Genomic DNA, 15,557 nt, shown 5'->3' with positions numbered 1-15,557 from the left:
AGAATTTTTATTGTTGCCTTAAAAAAAATTACTCAAACCGACTAATTGATTATCAAAATAGTTGGTGATTAATTTAAAAGTTTACAACTAATTGATTTATCAATTCTTTAGCTCTAATTTCATTAAATATTGCTATCCACACATTCAGAATATTTTTACTCCATGTTATCATTTGTATTTCAGACACCACTACTGTAAGTGATATAGTAAAAAGTATAAATAATGCATTAAAATTAATGTCTACCTGCCGGTCTGTGAAAAACTGATCTTCCTCAAAGTGTGAACTGCACAGACGTGACTTTTCGGGGTTCCATTTGCTGGTCTCTCTCCTCATGTTCACCAACCATTGGTTCAGCCTGGCATCATCAGAAAGAAAATCAGTTTGGAAAGAAATGTGGTTCATGTTGTGCATTTAGAACTCACATCCAGAAGGCGTATATATTATCAATTTACACTAACAAGGCACCACATCTGCTGTATGCATCTGCAATGATAGTTGGATGTAGTCCAGTTTGTTGTCTAATGAGCGGACACTTGCAAGCTGGATTGATGGAACAGGTGGCCGGCTAGCGTTAGCTTTCCACCTAGCTAGGTTATACTCCAGCCCTCATTCAAATTTTACCGCTGAGGATGTCCCATTACCGGCTAGCGGCATCAGGCTAAGGTGCTGGTCTCCATAGCAGGCAAAGCTCGCGTAGTGTGTTGAGTATTCCGTCTGCATATTCTCCGATCTGTACCAATGTATCCCGGTGGTACATATGTGCGGTAGTTTGAATGCACATATTTGTTGTAAAAGTTTGCTGATGAAAACAGAGCCTGTTTAGCGAAGCTTCAAGATGGCTGACACTTGGTTTTCTTCAGTAAGCTTCCTGTAAAAACCAGTCCAACCCCCTATGGGCGGGTTGAAAACTTGCGGAAGTAGCTCCTACTACTGGCTGTAGTCCATTGCCTCTGGGCAAAAAATGTTCCCTCAAGTCTCAAGAAACATTATAAAACAAGATGTAAGTGTGATATGTTTAAGTGTGATTTGCAGAACACTGTTGTGATTTTCTTTTTTCTTTGTGTCTGATCCAGGCTGTGGTGTGATGAGCACCATGGACTCCCTCCTCTGCATCACTCTCCTGTTCCTGCATAAAATCCTTCCCTACCTGTTGGCCCACTGAGGAGACTTTAACCAAAATTACGTCGACCTGCAACCTTCTCACTTTCTATACCAAAAACAAACACAGCAGTCAGTGCCCACCAGGGGAGCGAGGCTCACATTAAATCAATGTTTGCCGCTGCAACAAATCACTGCAGGGAGTGAAAGCAATCCAAGAAAAGGACGGAGGATACTCAAATATCGGAGAACGCTCCTGGGACTTGAAACAGAGATGGGAGCTCCATGACTGTTGAGCAGGCTGAGTGTGTGCTCCCAGTGGCTGATGGGAGCATCCCTGCTGATCCACACAGCGTGGCCACATGAAGCGCTCCTCCGCTCTGCACCTGCTTCATGCATGGCCTCCTCAAACACTCCACACGCAGTATTTCCGCTGTGAGTTCTGTTCATCTAACACAGCTCACTTCCATTTGAGTCCTACTGCAGACTTAGTCACTTTCATTTGTTAAATGGATCACAACGTGGCCATGTTTTTTCTTTGAAAGGGGGCGATTTGAGGCATATTTATTATACAGAACTACTGTTCATCCAGTGTGTTAGTCTGTTGTATGCCATGTCCACCCCCCCTCCTACACACGCACGCACACACACACACACACACTTTTGTTCTCATAGCTGTGTTCTACGTATATGTGAACAAATAAGCGGATATATTTTGATTAAGATAAGGCATATCTTACCATTGTTGTTGTTAATCACCTCCAATAATGTTTATTTTTGTTAAATATATGGTGATCGAAGTGAGACATTTAATTTCTATGAGACAAAAAGTGATTTATTAGTAACAACAGCAGTCGAGCTAAAGGTGTATTGTTTTTGTAATAAAAGTGAGATTTCAAAAGTGTTGCATGTTGATGGCTTTCTTTCACCACAGAGTTATCCACACTAGGACAAGGAAATATACAGTAAATGACTTACATGGATCCTCTTTACTCACTGTCAACCCTAGCTTTATGTCCATGCAGGGATTACTCCACTATTATCAACTGTTTTCAGGTTCTGTATTTTGTGCTCCAACTAGAACATGTTTACATGCTTTAATGTTAAAAAACACTAGGCTATATCATATCATACTGCCCATGGCTGCTGCACCTGTATGCCCCCTTTGTCTGAGATGCTCTGTTGGAGCGCTTGTCTCTCTTTAACACCAAAGATTCTTTTGTACCTTAAAATAATGTTTCCAAAATTGTTTCAGTGGTTCATCAACTCCTAACAGGGTGAACAGCACTTTTGCATTTGCTTTGCCGCCCTCTATCAGCTATAACCGCACTATGTAGGTTTTTCCAGATCAGATAGCGGATCTGTAGTTTGAATGAGACATAATGAGACATTATGACAGCGGTAATGGACAATTCCGCTTCCAACCTGTAGAGGGACCGAAGAAAAGTGCTTTGCCCACCCTCCCGAAAATGCCCAGTCTTCTCTGATTGGTCAGCATTCCTGTATCTCTGGAGTCTCCTCCTCTGTACTCCGCTGTCACTGCTTCTGTACTAGGCTAGGGCGATCTCTATCATCCAATCGTGGTCATAACATATTGTGGCTATGTGGTGGCTTTCACTTTCATCAATGAAACTGGCTATAGCGGCTCAGCTGTCCTGCCTCCTGATTGGCTGACGTGCTTCTGTGTTGATAGCGTCTTGCTTGGGTAGTTTGATGCAGTTATTTTTGTCTTATTATCCATTACAGGGGCTAATTATTAGAGTTGGGTACCGAAACACGGTGCTAATATGGCAACAGTGCCTAAACGACCTGCCGGATAGCAACAAGGATTTCTGAAATGCCTGCGCTGCTCTTTGATGCTCCGAAACAGACGTTTCAGGCAGCAGAAGCATCGCTGCATGTCACGTTTTTATTTTTTATTATTATTTTTTTTTTATTTAACAAAATTCATATACAATACATACAATATACAATGTGGCTCAAAATTATTCACAGTACTATAAAGGATCAGGTGCATACAAAAGCTGCAAATGTATAAAACCAAAAAATATAAATGACAAGTAAAGAAAATGAGAAAATAAAATAAGAAAATAAATACTAGGGCTTTATAGTAAATCATATTTTTTGATAAAATTACAGTTTCACAGCATAACTTTAAAGTGCTCATATTATGCTAATTTTCAGGTTCATAATTTTTGTAGTACCAGAATAGGTTTACATGGTTTCATTTTCAAAAAACACCATATTTTTGTAGTACTGCACATTGCTGCAGCTCCTCTTTTCACCCTGTGTGTTGAGCTCTCTGTTTTAGCTACAGAGTGAGGCATCTCACTTCTATTCCATCTTTGTTGGGAGTCGCACATGCACAGTACCCAGGTAAGCACTGCTAGCTAATCAGAAGCAGAGTATGAGGGCGTGCCACGCTAGCAGCCAGCTACAAAGTGACGCACGTTCGTCACGGAAGTAAAGGCTGGACTACAATAGAGCTGTTTGGAGCAGTTTGTGAACAGTGTTTTCACTGGAAGATGGTAAGTCCCTTTTAGGGTGGACTTTGGGCTTTTTCAATTTGTAAACCTATAACATGCACAAAAAAGCTATATAACACAATAAAGGAAAAAGAAAAGGCCAAAAAGCATAATCTTAGCACATTAAGGGCTTTGGTATAGGAAATAAATTCATGGTGAAATATATTAAAAGAAGGTTTTCACTTTAATATATTTGAATGACGTTGTTGACAAGAAAGTCATTTTTGATATTAGCTGTAATAAGTTCATAAACAGTGTCGTTTTGCAAGAAGAGTTCAAGTTGAGAAACCCATGGATTGAGCCAGTCGTGTAGATCCCGCAAAAATGCTTTCAGAATAAATGCATTGGAATAATAAATGTTTAGTAGTTTCAGTATCATCACAGAATACACATTTGTTGGTTTCAATAAAAAATCGTTTTCATAACAATTCACTGGATGGATACACCCCATTTAAGATCTTAAAATTGATCTCTTTAGCTTTTGGACCAATTGGGAATTTCAAATATTTAGTTCGTAATGTCTGTTTTAGTTTTTGTTCCTGGGAAGATTTGTGAAATGCAATTTCTGTAGTATATGAGTATATGTAGTATATGAGGGTATGAGATGTGACTAAAACAATTCCTAATTGTTTTATTAGGTAGCTTAACTTCTGCAAAGTTCCAACCTCCAAGTAGAAGTTGTGGAAGACAAGAAGTGGTTGGAGTTGATTTAAAAAAATTTTTCACAAGAGATAAAACAGGAATAGGAATGGCCCTAGTCACAGCTCTAAACGAGTTATGATTGTCAGCTACAGATAGATCATATTTGACACAGACATTTTCATATGACATTATGCAGCTGTGACTATCTAATAGGTGCGTTACTGACCCGATGCCTTATTCCATCCAATTATTGTTGTACAACGACTTGTTTTTGACAGTGATATATATGGTGTTATTCCATATTGGAGTGTTGTGTGGGGTGAAATTGTGATTGTATAGGAGTTTCCAATATAAAAGGACTTGCTGGTGAAAGAGGGACAGTTTGATTGGACATTTGTTCAAGTTGAACGCTGAACACTAGGCAACTCATATCATAGAATGCACGCATATTTTAACAGGGCTGTCTGCAGGGAATGTGTCTGACCAATCACGGTGGGTGTGGGCCGTCTGGGCGAAAAATGCCAGGGACAATTTTTTGTCCCAGTCCGGCCCTGTGTGCGCCTGCTCTACCCACTGACCAGCAACTTAGCGACCACATGGAGAGTGTATTCTCTTTATTCCCTCTATCCTCAGGTTCCAGCGGCGCTTATATTGTTAAAGTTCCAAGACTCTCTCCAGTAACTCTGCAATGTTCACCTTTAGAGCTTACAGGTCGGTTTAGTCACTGTTTAGTAAGTATCGTTAAATGTATCGTTTTAGCACTGGTATCGGGAAAAACCCAAACGATACCCAACGCTATTAATTATCCACTTTAGATTTAAGCCGTTTAAATGTTACACTAGTTCACTCAAGCACTTAAAACTGCTTTTTGTGCCACAACAGTAGTATTACGAAAATTATAACGTTTTTTTCCTCCACCATGTCTTTGGTGGTTAATGTGAAATGCATTCTAACTGTCCGAAGTCCAAAGTGGGCGGAGCAAATCACATCCGGGCATTTGGACTGTACTTGGCCAGATGCGGACTATTGATTTGGAACAGTACTTGGGCTGCAACTAATGACGTTTCACAAGTTCACGAGTTAGCTACTTCTTGCAAAATGTTTTTGGGTAACTACAGGGTATGCAGGCTGCAATCTAAAGCACTGTCAGTTCTCCCCTTGTTACAATGTATGCTCATGCAGGGTTTTTCCTCAGAATGGCCTTTGGGGGACACATATTTAAGTAAGGGGTCTGGGGGGGGGGGGGGGTCCTTCCTCAATCAAAGTTACTTAATTTCCTGCATTCTAATACATTTTTATGCACCAATTTATTGTGGAAACTTCTTTATTTATGTGAAGGAAAACACAAAATTCTGGTAGCGGGTAATAATAAAAATATTATGGAATATAATGCAGTAAGAGGGCTTTGAGGAAGTGTTTTAGCAGGAGTTTTTTTTTTAAATGTCCCACTGAATCCAGACAGACCCATGGAGAGATGAATCCAGCCAGCTATAGAGTGACTTTCATAAGGTAACTGCTATTACTGTTGGTGTAGAGTAATAATTATACCTAATTTTTACAATAATACAATCGTGTTACAAAAAGTGTAATGTTTTCTATTTTGAAATACATTTTCTGTTGATCAATATATTGTCATATTGAATATACAGTAGTGGTGTAACGGACCACCCCTACGGTTCAGCATGCATGAGAACCACTTAATTAAACATTTCTCTATGCAGGAAAAACCCTCTCAGGTAAATGGTTGATTTTGTTCACAGTTGTTTCAGCAATTATAAAGTACCAAGAAATGTGCACCACAGTAAATAGTTTAACAATAACAAAGGTATGTCCATCGTACAGTCTTCCTGTTGGAACACAAAAGCCTTGACCATCTTCAGTTTATAGTAAATAAAAGAACATGAACCACAGACAACAATCAAATACAATGAATGGAAATGTTACACAAACTAGTTTAATGAAAAAGTAAAAACATTAAAATATCAATATTTTAAAATTCAACTAAAAATCCTGAACACAGCAGAAAGGAACATAAGAAATATATCACAATGGATTATAATGGCTGGTATTCGCGCTGTTTTTTGCAAGTGCGGCTGTTCATCATAATGCAGCTAAGCTAACTGGACCTTTGTGGCTAATGGGCGCAGCTAAACAGTCTGTCAAAATATTAAATAAACTCTAAGCAAGCTTACTAATTAGCCATTTGTGGCTAAAAGCATCAGTTAAGCAGTCAAAGCCCGTGATAAACTGTAAATGATCATACTCATACTCAAGTGTCGGTGGAACAAGTTAATATATGGCGACGTTTTAGTTTTTAGAAAAACCTTCAGGCATTAAATTGTTCAAAAAATTTAATACGAGCTCAGTCCAAGATGTTGTGTAGACTACATTTCCAATTTTGAGCTTCTGTTCCTTTTCTTTTTTGAAGGAAAATAATTGATTCAATCACAGCTACCCTTAGCAAACAGTGGTGTGGTTTCTCCTTCTTGTGCCAGCAGAATAATCCATCAGGGTTTTGGCATATCATATTTAGCAGTGTCATCCCTGAAGCATAGCAGCATAGCAGGGTGATTTCTTCCCCCTCTGAGGCAACTGTCACCAGGGATTGCAAAAGATAAGATGTAATAAGTGTGCCGAATGTCAAAATGATTATGTTGTATTGTTATATACAACTTATTTCTTCTGGTTTTCGCCCCCTCCACAGCACTGAAACCGCTCTCCTCAAAGTCCTCAACGACCTCCTCACCTCTGCTGACACCGGTTCCCTCAACATCCTCATCCTCCTCGACCTGAGTGCAGCCTTCGATACCGTGAGCCATAACATCCTGCTCACCAGACTCAAAGACCTCGGTATCGAAAGTACTGCACTCAGCTGGCTCCACTCCTACCTATCCAACAGATACCACTTCATCTCTCTCCATAACCACACCTCTGCCACAGCCATAGTCACTCAAGGTGTTCCCCAAGGCTCCGTACTCGGCCCCCTCCTCTTCATCATCTACTTCCTCCCTCTTGGTCAGATACTCCGCCACTTCAACCTGGACTTCCACTGCTATGCTGATGACACCCAGATCTACCTCAGCACCAAACCACAATCCTCCCCTCTCCCACATTAACTCCTGTCTGTCAGCTATTAAAACCTGGATGCAACACAACTTCCTCAAACTCAACAGTGATAAAAAAGAATTCCTCCTCATAGGCTCCAAATCCACACTCAGCAAAACCAATAACCCCACTCTCACCATCGACAGCACCATTGTCTCCCCATCTCCCCAGGAACGCAACCTTGGCGTTATCTTTGATTCTACCCTCTCCCTTGAGCCTCACATCCGTCAAGTCATTAAAACCTCCTTCTTTCACCTCCGCAACATTGCCAAAATCAGACCCTCTCTCACACCCCCCGCTGCTGAAAGACTCATTCACGCCTTCATCTCCTCCCGACTGGACTACTGCAACTCACTTCTCCTCGGCATCAGCTCTACCAACATCAACCGACTCCAACTGGTCCAGAACGCAGCCGCACGACTCATCACCCGCTCCAAATCCTGGCACTACATCACTCCAGTCCTAAAACAACTCCACTGGCTTCCTATCTCCCACCGGATCACCTACAAAATCCTGGTCCTCACCTACAAAGCCCTCCACCATCTGGCCCCCTCATACCTCACTGACCTCCTCACCCCGTACCAACCCTCACGGTCCCTCAGATCCACCTTAGCTGGTCTCCTCTCCATCCAACCTGTGCAGTTTTGGGGACAGAGCATTCTCCAGGGCAGCTCCCAGGCTCTGGAACTCCCTCCCCCAAGAGATCCACACCTCTGAGTCCCTCACCATCTTCCAGTCCCGCCCATCTCTTCACCTCTGCCTATCCGTATCGCCCCGCCCACCTCCCTTTCCATCTGTGCCTGAATCTTGTTTTGTTTGTTTGTTTTGTTTTGTTCTGTTTTTGTAATCTACCTCCCCTGTAAAGCGACTTTGAGTCTATGAAAAGCGCTATATAAATTCAATTTATTATTATTTGCTGTTATATGTTAGGGGCAGCAGACTAAAATATATATTTTTTGTTTTAATAATGGGGAATGCTCATTTAAATACACAAGACAGCAAGCTATGAGCTGCGTGTGAGACAGAGCTGTTTGTTAAAGGGAAACAGACGATTTTTTATCCAGCTTTGTGTCACTGCAGCACATGCAAATCATGGAGATGAAAAGTCCCAATTATACAGTAACTAAATGCTAAGATCATGATCAAAGACAGTCTCTCTCTTTCCAAATACTTTCATGCTATTCACTACCATGGCACAAAGCTGGATTTAAATCAGCAAAGTATCCCTTTAATACATAAATTGTCACATCTACACCGATAACAGAATCCACAATTTAACACAATCGTCTGTGGAGTATATTAAAGGTGCCCTGCCACACAAAAACGTTTTTACTTACTTAAAATTTTAGGTCCATATGTTTTTATTATGTCGTGAATGTGAAAATAAACGGCTACCTCCTCTGTCAGCTCTAGCCACTGAAAAGAAATAAGCCAATTACAAAAGCTGGTCAGTCTGATGTGGTGTTGCCTGATCTCATTACTATTCATGAGCTCGCACAGTTGCGCTGGGTAAAAGACGCTGATATCCAGGCTCTCATTGGCTAGCTGTTAGCCAATCAGATTCAAGCAGCTTAGTTCGTTGAATATTAATAAGAACTGGCATAAATCAAGCTGAGTCTTCCTCCAGGCTTTCTATACCACACTAAAATGGCTTGAAACAAGGTAAGCAAGGCAACAAAAAATGTTACAGAGTCCATGGTAGAACTTCCACAAAGTAATGAAATGTTCTCTGATCTTCCTGACTACCTGTAAGAGAAAACCATCTGACCTGATAAGTTTGAAAGAGAGTTGCTCTTCCTGAGTATCTGTAAGAGGACTATCTGACCTATATGAAAGGGGGCACCGGACCGGGAAAATAATTGAGCTGATTAAAAAGACTCTCAGACCGGGAGGAGCAGAGAACGAAGCCATTGTGTAAGATGTATTTTGCAATAACTGAAAGGTAAGATTCAGGTCATAGGATGATTTTGGCACTCATCACTCCTAGGTCATCAGAAAAGATGTTTCATCATTATAACATTTTAAAGATCAAATTTGTAGATCCAAGACAGTAACAAACTGGCCTTGGAGTGGGGAGAGTCAGTGGGTTTCATGCATTGCGCGACATCGCGGAAGGGACCGAAAGGAGAGGACCAGACAGCAGAGCCAAAAGACCAGGACTGCATCCAACTGATAGCAGCAATGGGACCATTGCGAAAGGCGGATCTCAAGAGGATAAGAAACCACCAGAAAGTTAGGGCTGAGTCAGACTCTGAAAATACATGTTGGCGTTAAGGCGAGAGAGGATTGTCTGAAGGGAAGTTTTACCCATATGCATATGCTGTAATAACTTGCAATATTGTCACTAAAGATAATTGCCTTGAACTAGAGGACTCCTGAATGTTATTTCTGGCCTACCATTAAACGAACATGAAGCTTAAAGGTGCAGTCTGAGATAACTTCAATTGGTTCTAAATTGACACTGGCCATCATGTAAGAACAACTTCTGTCAAAGCAGAGGGCACAACGGAAAGTCTTTCTTTTAGTAACCGTATCCTTGGAAGTGCAATACAGTACACCCATGTTGATGGTGAGCTGTTCCCAGTGTTGAAAGACTCACAGAGCCTCAACAGGTTGCTGTCTTGAAGGCTTGAAGTTAAGCACCTGACTCAAACAGGGATCAGCACTTTAAATTTGGAATAATGAACGTGCATAATGGACGCGAGCAGACCCACGGGACTGCGCATGCCCGCTCACATGACTGTTCTTTCAAGCTCACGTAGCTAGCTGTAATAATGGATATAGCTAATGGTTGTAATTCACGTGTTCTATTAATCCGTCCATGGTATTGTCTTACGAAGTTATGATACATCCGAGGGATGTATGTATGTTGTAAAGCCTGGTACGTGGATGTAACGTCATTAGCGTTTCCCAAACTGGCGGGGCTTTCGGCTAGCTAGCTAGTGCTAACATCAGGGTTATATCTATGAGGGTTAGCTATGAGGGTTAGCTAGCATGGCTGTATTAAGATCATGCCTACATAACGTACTACAGACATAGTGATTGCATGGCCTTGGTTCTCTCTTATGATACATCAGAGGGCTGTATGCTGTAAAGCTTGTAATGGGGATGAGAGATGAAACCATGGATGAGCTCTGTTCACCCTACTGCAGGCTAACTGCTAGCGCTAGCTAGTAGCACGACATAATGATTAAATCTCCTTGGTTGTCTAGCTAAATACATCTATTGTTTATTTAGCTAAGCATGTAATTGATCGGGAACAACGAAAACACAATGTTTAACGTTAGTGAATATTTTAGACAATGAAAACAGCGAGTTCATGAGTTCGCCACTTGTAAGAGACACGAGAGATAAGCTCATGAATGGGCATGTTGCTACCGGTTGCTAAGACAACACAAACAAATTGTTGCTAGTGCGCGTTTCCATTGTGACGTCATGGGCCAAGAATGCGGAAGAGCCGAGCTTCATGTTGTCTTAATGCGCTTTTGAGCACTCTCATTGGCATGTACGGGGCTTCCCGCCGAACACTGTATCCTCTTAAATACATTCATGAGCTCACTCCGTCTTGTTCGGAGGTCGCTGGGAAGCAGCTCATTATGGTTTAAGCGGGGTTTAAGTTTCAGCCTCTCTTCACCCATTCTTCGTTTTGTATACGTTCATGTCATGGGTCTTTTTGGTGGGGAAACGAAGCGCTATGTCACAGTCGCATATCGCGTAGTATACTTAGATCCTAGGATGCTATTTGCATGAATGCTGGGATGCTACGTTGGTCCGTATGAATTCCTGACTTCATAATAGGGTGGGATTCAAGACCGAACATTTATCTTATAGGCTAATGTCATTGCTTGTTTTCTATAAATGCCACGGCCTGAGTGCCGAGGTTTGTCTCGTCTCTATATTTGGCATTGCCTTGCCTCTGGCCTTAGTTTGCTCTTGTTTTTGGAGGTTTTCTCTCTATACTACGGAGTGTTTCGTTCATATGGCATTTTCTATTCTATATGTTATTCGTTCATTATTTAAATATACTGGGCAGGATTGCAGTGCCAGTTGACGCGCAATGGATGATAAATGGTTGGCATTTTATATTTCTTGCGTCGCTGGCCTGAGCCGCCATATGGCGGAGATGCCAAGATTTATTTAGCTGGATCTCTTGCAAAAGCTGGGTTGTCAGTCTTCCTCTACTTACTCATCGCATATTGCCGTACGGCGGATATGCAGCCTGAGTTGCGTACTAGTGGATATGCCGTCGTTTTGCCGGCTGGAGTGCCGATGCCGGCTGGAGTTGCCGATGACCGACTTGCAACAAGTATTTTGCATGCTGTCTGGGGATGGATCATTACATTTGTTTTTTCCATTTACAGATTCATAGAGATAACGTGTTATGACTGCCGTGAATTGCCGTTCTGGAGGAGATGCCGTGATTTTCTTTGCTGGGCTGACATGCAGGTGGAGATGCTGTCATGCCGGCCTGAGTTGCCAATGCCGGCTGGTGCGGCCGATGCCGGCTGGAGTTGCGATGCCGGCACAAGTCGCCGACGACCGAAATACGGGAAGTATTTCACATGCTGTTTTGGGGACGGATCACTGCATTTGTTTTCTATTTCCAGATCCATGGAGTTACCGTGTATGCCGGCTGAGTTGCTGTACCGGCGGAGATGCCGTGTTATCCCGGCCTGAGTTGCCGTACCGGCAGAGATGCCGTGTTATCCCGGCCTGAGTTACCGTACCGGCGGAGATGCCGTGTTATCCCGGCCTGAGTTGCTGGTGCTGCCGATCCCAGCTGGAGTTGCCGATGCCGGCTAGTGCGGCCGATGCCGGCTGGAGTTGCCGATGCCAGCTGTTGCGGCCGATGCGGGCTGGAGTTGCCGGTGCGGCCGATGCCGACTTTATTTTTATGGCTGATCTAATTTGCTTTTCTGATTACAGATCATTATTGCAGTTAGGTAAGTATATATTTTCTTCTATCACTGATTGTCTTGGCTTCCTTACCCTTTACAATCATTTTATAATGATGGAGACTAGGCTCCAAAGACTGTACATTTTTATTAGGCTTATGTACACTTTAAATTCATGTTGAACTATCTACAGTAAGGCCTCCTACTAACTCCCTCGTGCCTCTGTTCATTATTCTGGGGGATTGTCCCTTGCCTAAAGGTTGGTTAAGCAACATCTGGAGCTGATTCTCCTCAAATCTTTCATTTCACCGCAGCATTATTCAGGGCATTCATTAAGGATAAGGGCTGCAAACACGGCAGCACTAAAGGAATTTCTCGGACCTCACTGCAAAGGCTGGGTCGCTGGTTTTCTTCAGCTTACTTTTCATACATTTGTCCCGATGTCAAGTCGTCCTCACCAATCAACGATTCCTAAATCATAAGCTTGCATATAACCGGTGGTGGTGTTTCATTTCGGCCTACGGGCAGCATGTCTCACATCTATGGAGGTATCCTGTTTTATATCGAACTAGAGAATAATTATAATAGTAAAGGAGATGGGTTTTATTGCATTGATTCCGGCTAATTGCCGTAATGGCGGAGATGCCTCTTGTTCCTTCACATTTACCGCCCGAGTTGATTGATTATATATTTATTTGATTGGGACAGTGCATGTTAATAAGCAAACATGGAATACATGCATGTAAACATGCCGGATTGTAGCCAAGGGCTAATTTCCATCCGTAGTCCCACATGCTAAGATCATACAGGTCACAAAACATTGCATAATAACATTTACATTACAATTTACTACAGTAAGTACATCGTTTATCAATAAATTAACAAAAGCCCTATATACAATATTCACATAAGACTTAAAAATTCATTCAACTTCAAAAACCCATATACACATTACAAAGTGAAGAAATTCAGAAAAGGATACAGCATACCCACTAATGTGTACAGCTTTGGTTTTCCCATAGCCATTTTTTCAACTGAGCTTTAAATGAGCTATATGTAGGGCATTCTCTCAATGTTAGAGGAAGACTATTCCACAGGTTCCCACCTCGGACAGACAGAACCGTCTGACCAAAGGTGGTACGCCTGTGGGGTATTATGAGGTCTCCTCTAGTAGAGATTCGAGTGGTCCTCTGCAAAGTTTCTTTAGATTTAATAAAATTCTTCAATGGTGGAGGAGCAAGGGAGTGTAGAACCTTGTATATCAAACAGGCCATTTTCAAATTGATCATATTTTCGAAAATCCAATAGTCTATGTTTTTTTATAACATGACAATAGTGGTAGGATAAAAGTGATTAGAGGGTAGAAAGTGTTTTTAATGCCTTTTTATAGAGACTTTCCATGGTTGCAAGTGTTGTGGAGCAAGCAAGAGACCAGGTAGTCAAGCAATAGTCAAAATGAGAAATAATCATTGAATAAAAATATGTTTTAGCAACATCCATGGTTAAATTATTTTGAATATGTCGGAAATTTTGAAGATTAAATTTGACTACCTGTGCTACTTTTTTCACATGACTTTTGAAACAAAGTGTTGGATCAAGGACTACCCCAAGGTATTTAAATTCTGCGACCACGTCAAGTTCCACTCCATTCATAAAGACATTGGATCTGGTTACTTCGACCTGGCGTTTTGAGAAATACATGCACACAGTTTTTCTGGTGTTCAACGTGAGGCATGAATCCTTGAGCCAGTCCTGCACATAGAATAGGGCATCTGTGAGATCAGCAGCTGCTTGTTGGATGTTTTTTGCTTGAGTGTAAATCACTGCGTCATCCGCATACATCTGCGAGAAGACGTTTGGACATGAATTTGGTAAGTTATTGATAAAAAGTGAGAACAGAATTGGCCCAAGGATAGATCCCTGCGGGACACCAACTTCAGGATCTAAACAGGGAGATTTGACACCATGTACTACCACGTACTGTTTCCTGTGAGACAGATAGGATTTAAACCATACAAGTGCTTGATCGGAGATGTTAAACTGAGTCAACCTGGATAATAAAATCTGATGGTTTACAGAGTCAAAGGCTTTCTTCAAATCTAAGAAGACAGCCCCGACACAGGAACTCTTGTCAAGCAAACCTTTTATGTTTTCTGTTAACACACACATGGCACTATCTGTGGAGTGATGGGTCCGAAAACCAAATTGTAATGGATGTAAGGAAGGTTGGACATTTTCCAGATGGGCCGTCAACAGTCTGACTACCCACTTCTCCGCTATTTTTGATATAACGGGAAGTATGCTGATTTCTGTTCTTCTGCAGAGATCCCTTTCTCTCGTTTTTTAATCAAAATACCAATTACTTACATCTGAATTTCTGTGAAATTGTCTCTTAACTGTGTCCAATTATATGTCTATAATTGGACATTTCAGTTTTAGCAACTGATTTAAATATTGGTGTCACTGCAGCCACTTTCCAATCTGCAGGGACTATAGAATGGTTAAAGGACATATTAAGAAGATGGGTAATTGGACGTACAAGAGGGTCTTTGTACTTTTTCAAATACGTTATATTAAATGTATTAATATAATGGTGGAGTTTAATCACCAATACACTGTACAGCTACATGCTCTTGTACATTAAACCTTTTGCATATCTGCATGTGGGAATAACGATTCGGCTACTCTTAATATGTTAAAGTATTAATGCCTCACGCACATTTCTTCACACCATATCATGAAGATTGTACTGAGTGATAATTGAGTGATAATTGTTGTGAGTGATAATTGTTCCATAAACACCTCCAACTCAAATCTTAAATCAAAATTCGTTCTTAATATTTAATCAGCGCTGTCTCGCCATCACATTGTCCGCTACGGAGTGCAGGAGGAGGAGATGGCCCGACTGCATGGAATACAGGATAGCATCAAATACCCTAGCATATAACTGCAGAACACAGTGTAAATAACTAAATATCTGTCTTTAAAACTGTGCATATATCATCAAATGTCAAAGTCTGGAAATACAGCCGTTAAGCTATAGCGCAATTGTTACGCTCTATGTCAGGGGTGGCCAACCAGTTCAGCATAAAGAGCCACAAAAAAACACGCACCATAGCAAAAAGCCACACAACACATGCACGTCCATATTACAACAGCAACAGTGACTTCCAGATCTAATGACAGTCATAATACATAGCAGTTTTCATAGGTTTTTTTTTCTTACTTAGATTGACTCAGTGGGAAACCTGACAGTCTTTGTTATCCACAATCCTTTTTAGGTCTGGTTGT

The 15,557-nt window shown here is 41.4% G+C and overlaps 1 protein-coding gene across 1 annotated transcript in view; it reads left to right on the top strand.

The window, feature by feature from the left end:
* The window catches only part of vstm2b (V-set and transmembrane domain containing 2B), a 55,296-nt gene extending 53,294 nt beyond the window's left edge, over positions 1–2,002 (top strand). Inside the window, exon 5 of the mRNA XM_028574456.1 lies at positions 1,075–2,002. Coding sequence (XP_028430257.1) covers positions 1,075–1,163 — 89 coding nt within the window. The 3' untranslated portion in view covers positions 1,164–2,002. The remainder of the gene's footprint in view (positions 1–1,074) is intronic.
* Positions 2,003–15,557: the final 13,555 nt, after the last annotated feature.

Source organism: Perca flavescens, chromosome 1 (genome assembly GCF_004354835.1).
Source record: "Perca flavescens isolate YP-PL-M2 chromosome 1, PFLA_1.0, whole genome shotgun sequence".
NCBI lineage: Eukaryota > Metazoa > Chordata > Actinopteri > Perciformes > Percidae > Perca > Perca flavescens.
Note: the sequence above shows the minus strand (reverse complement) of the source record. Positions and strands in the feature narration are given on the sequence as shown.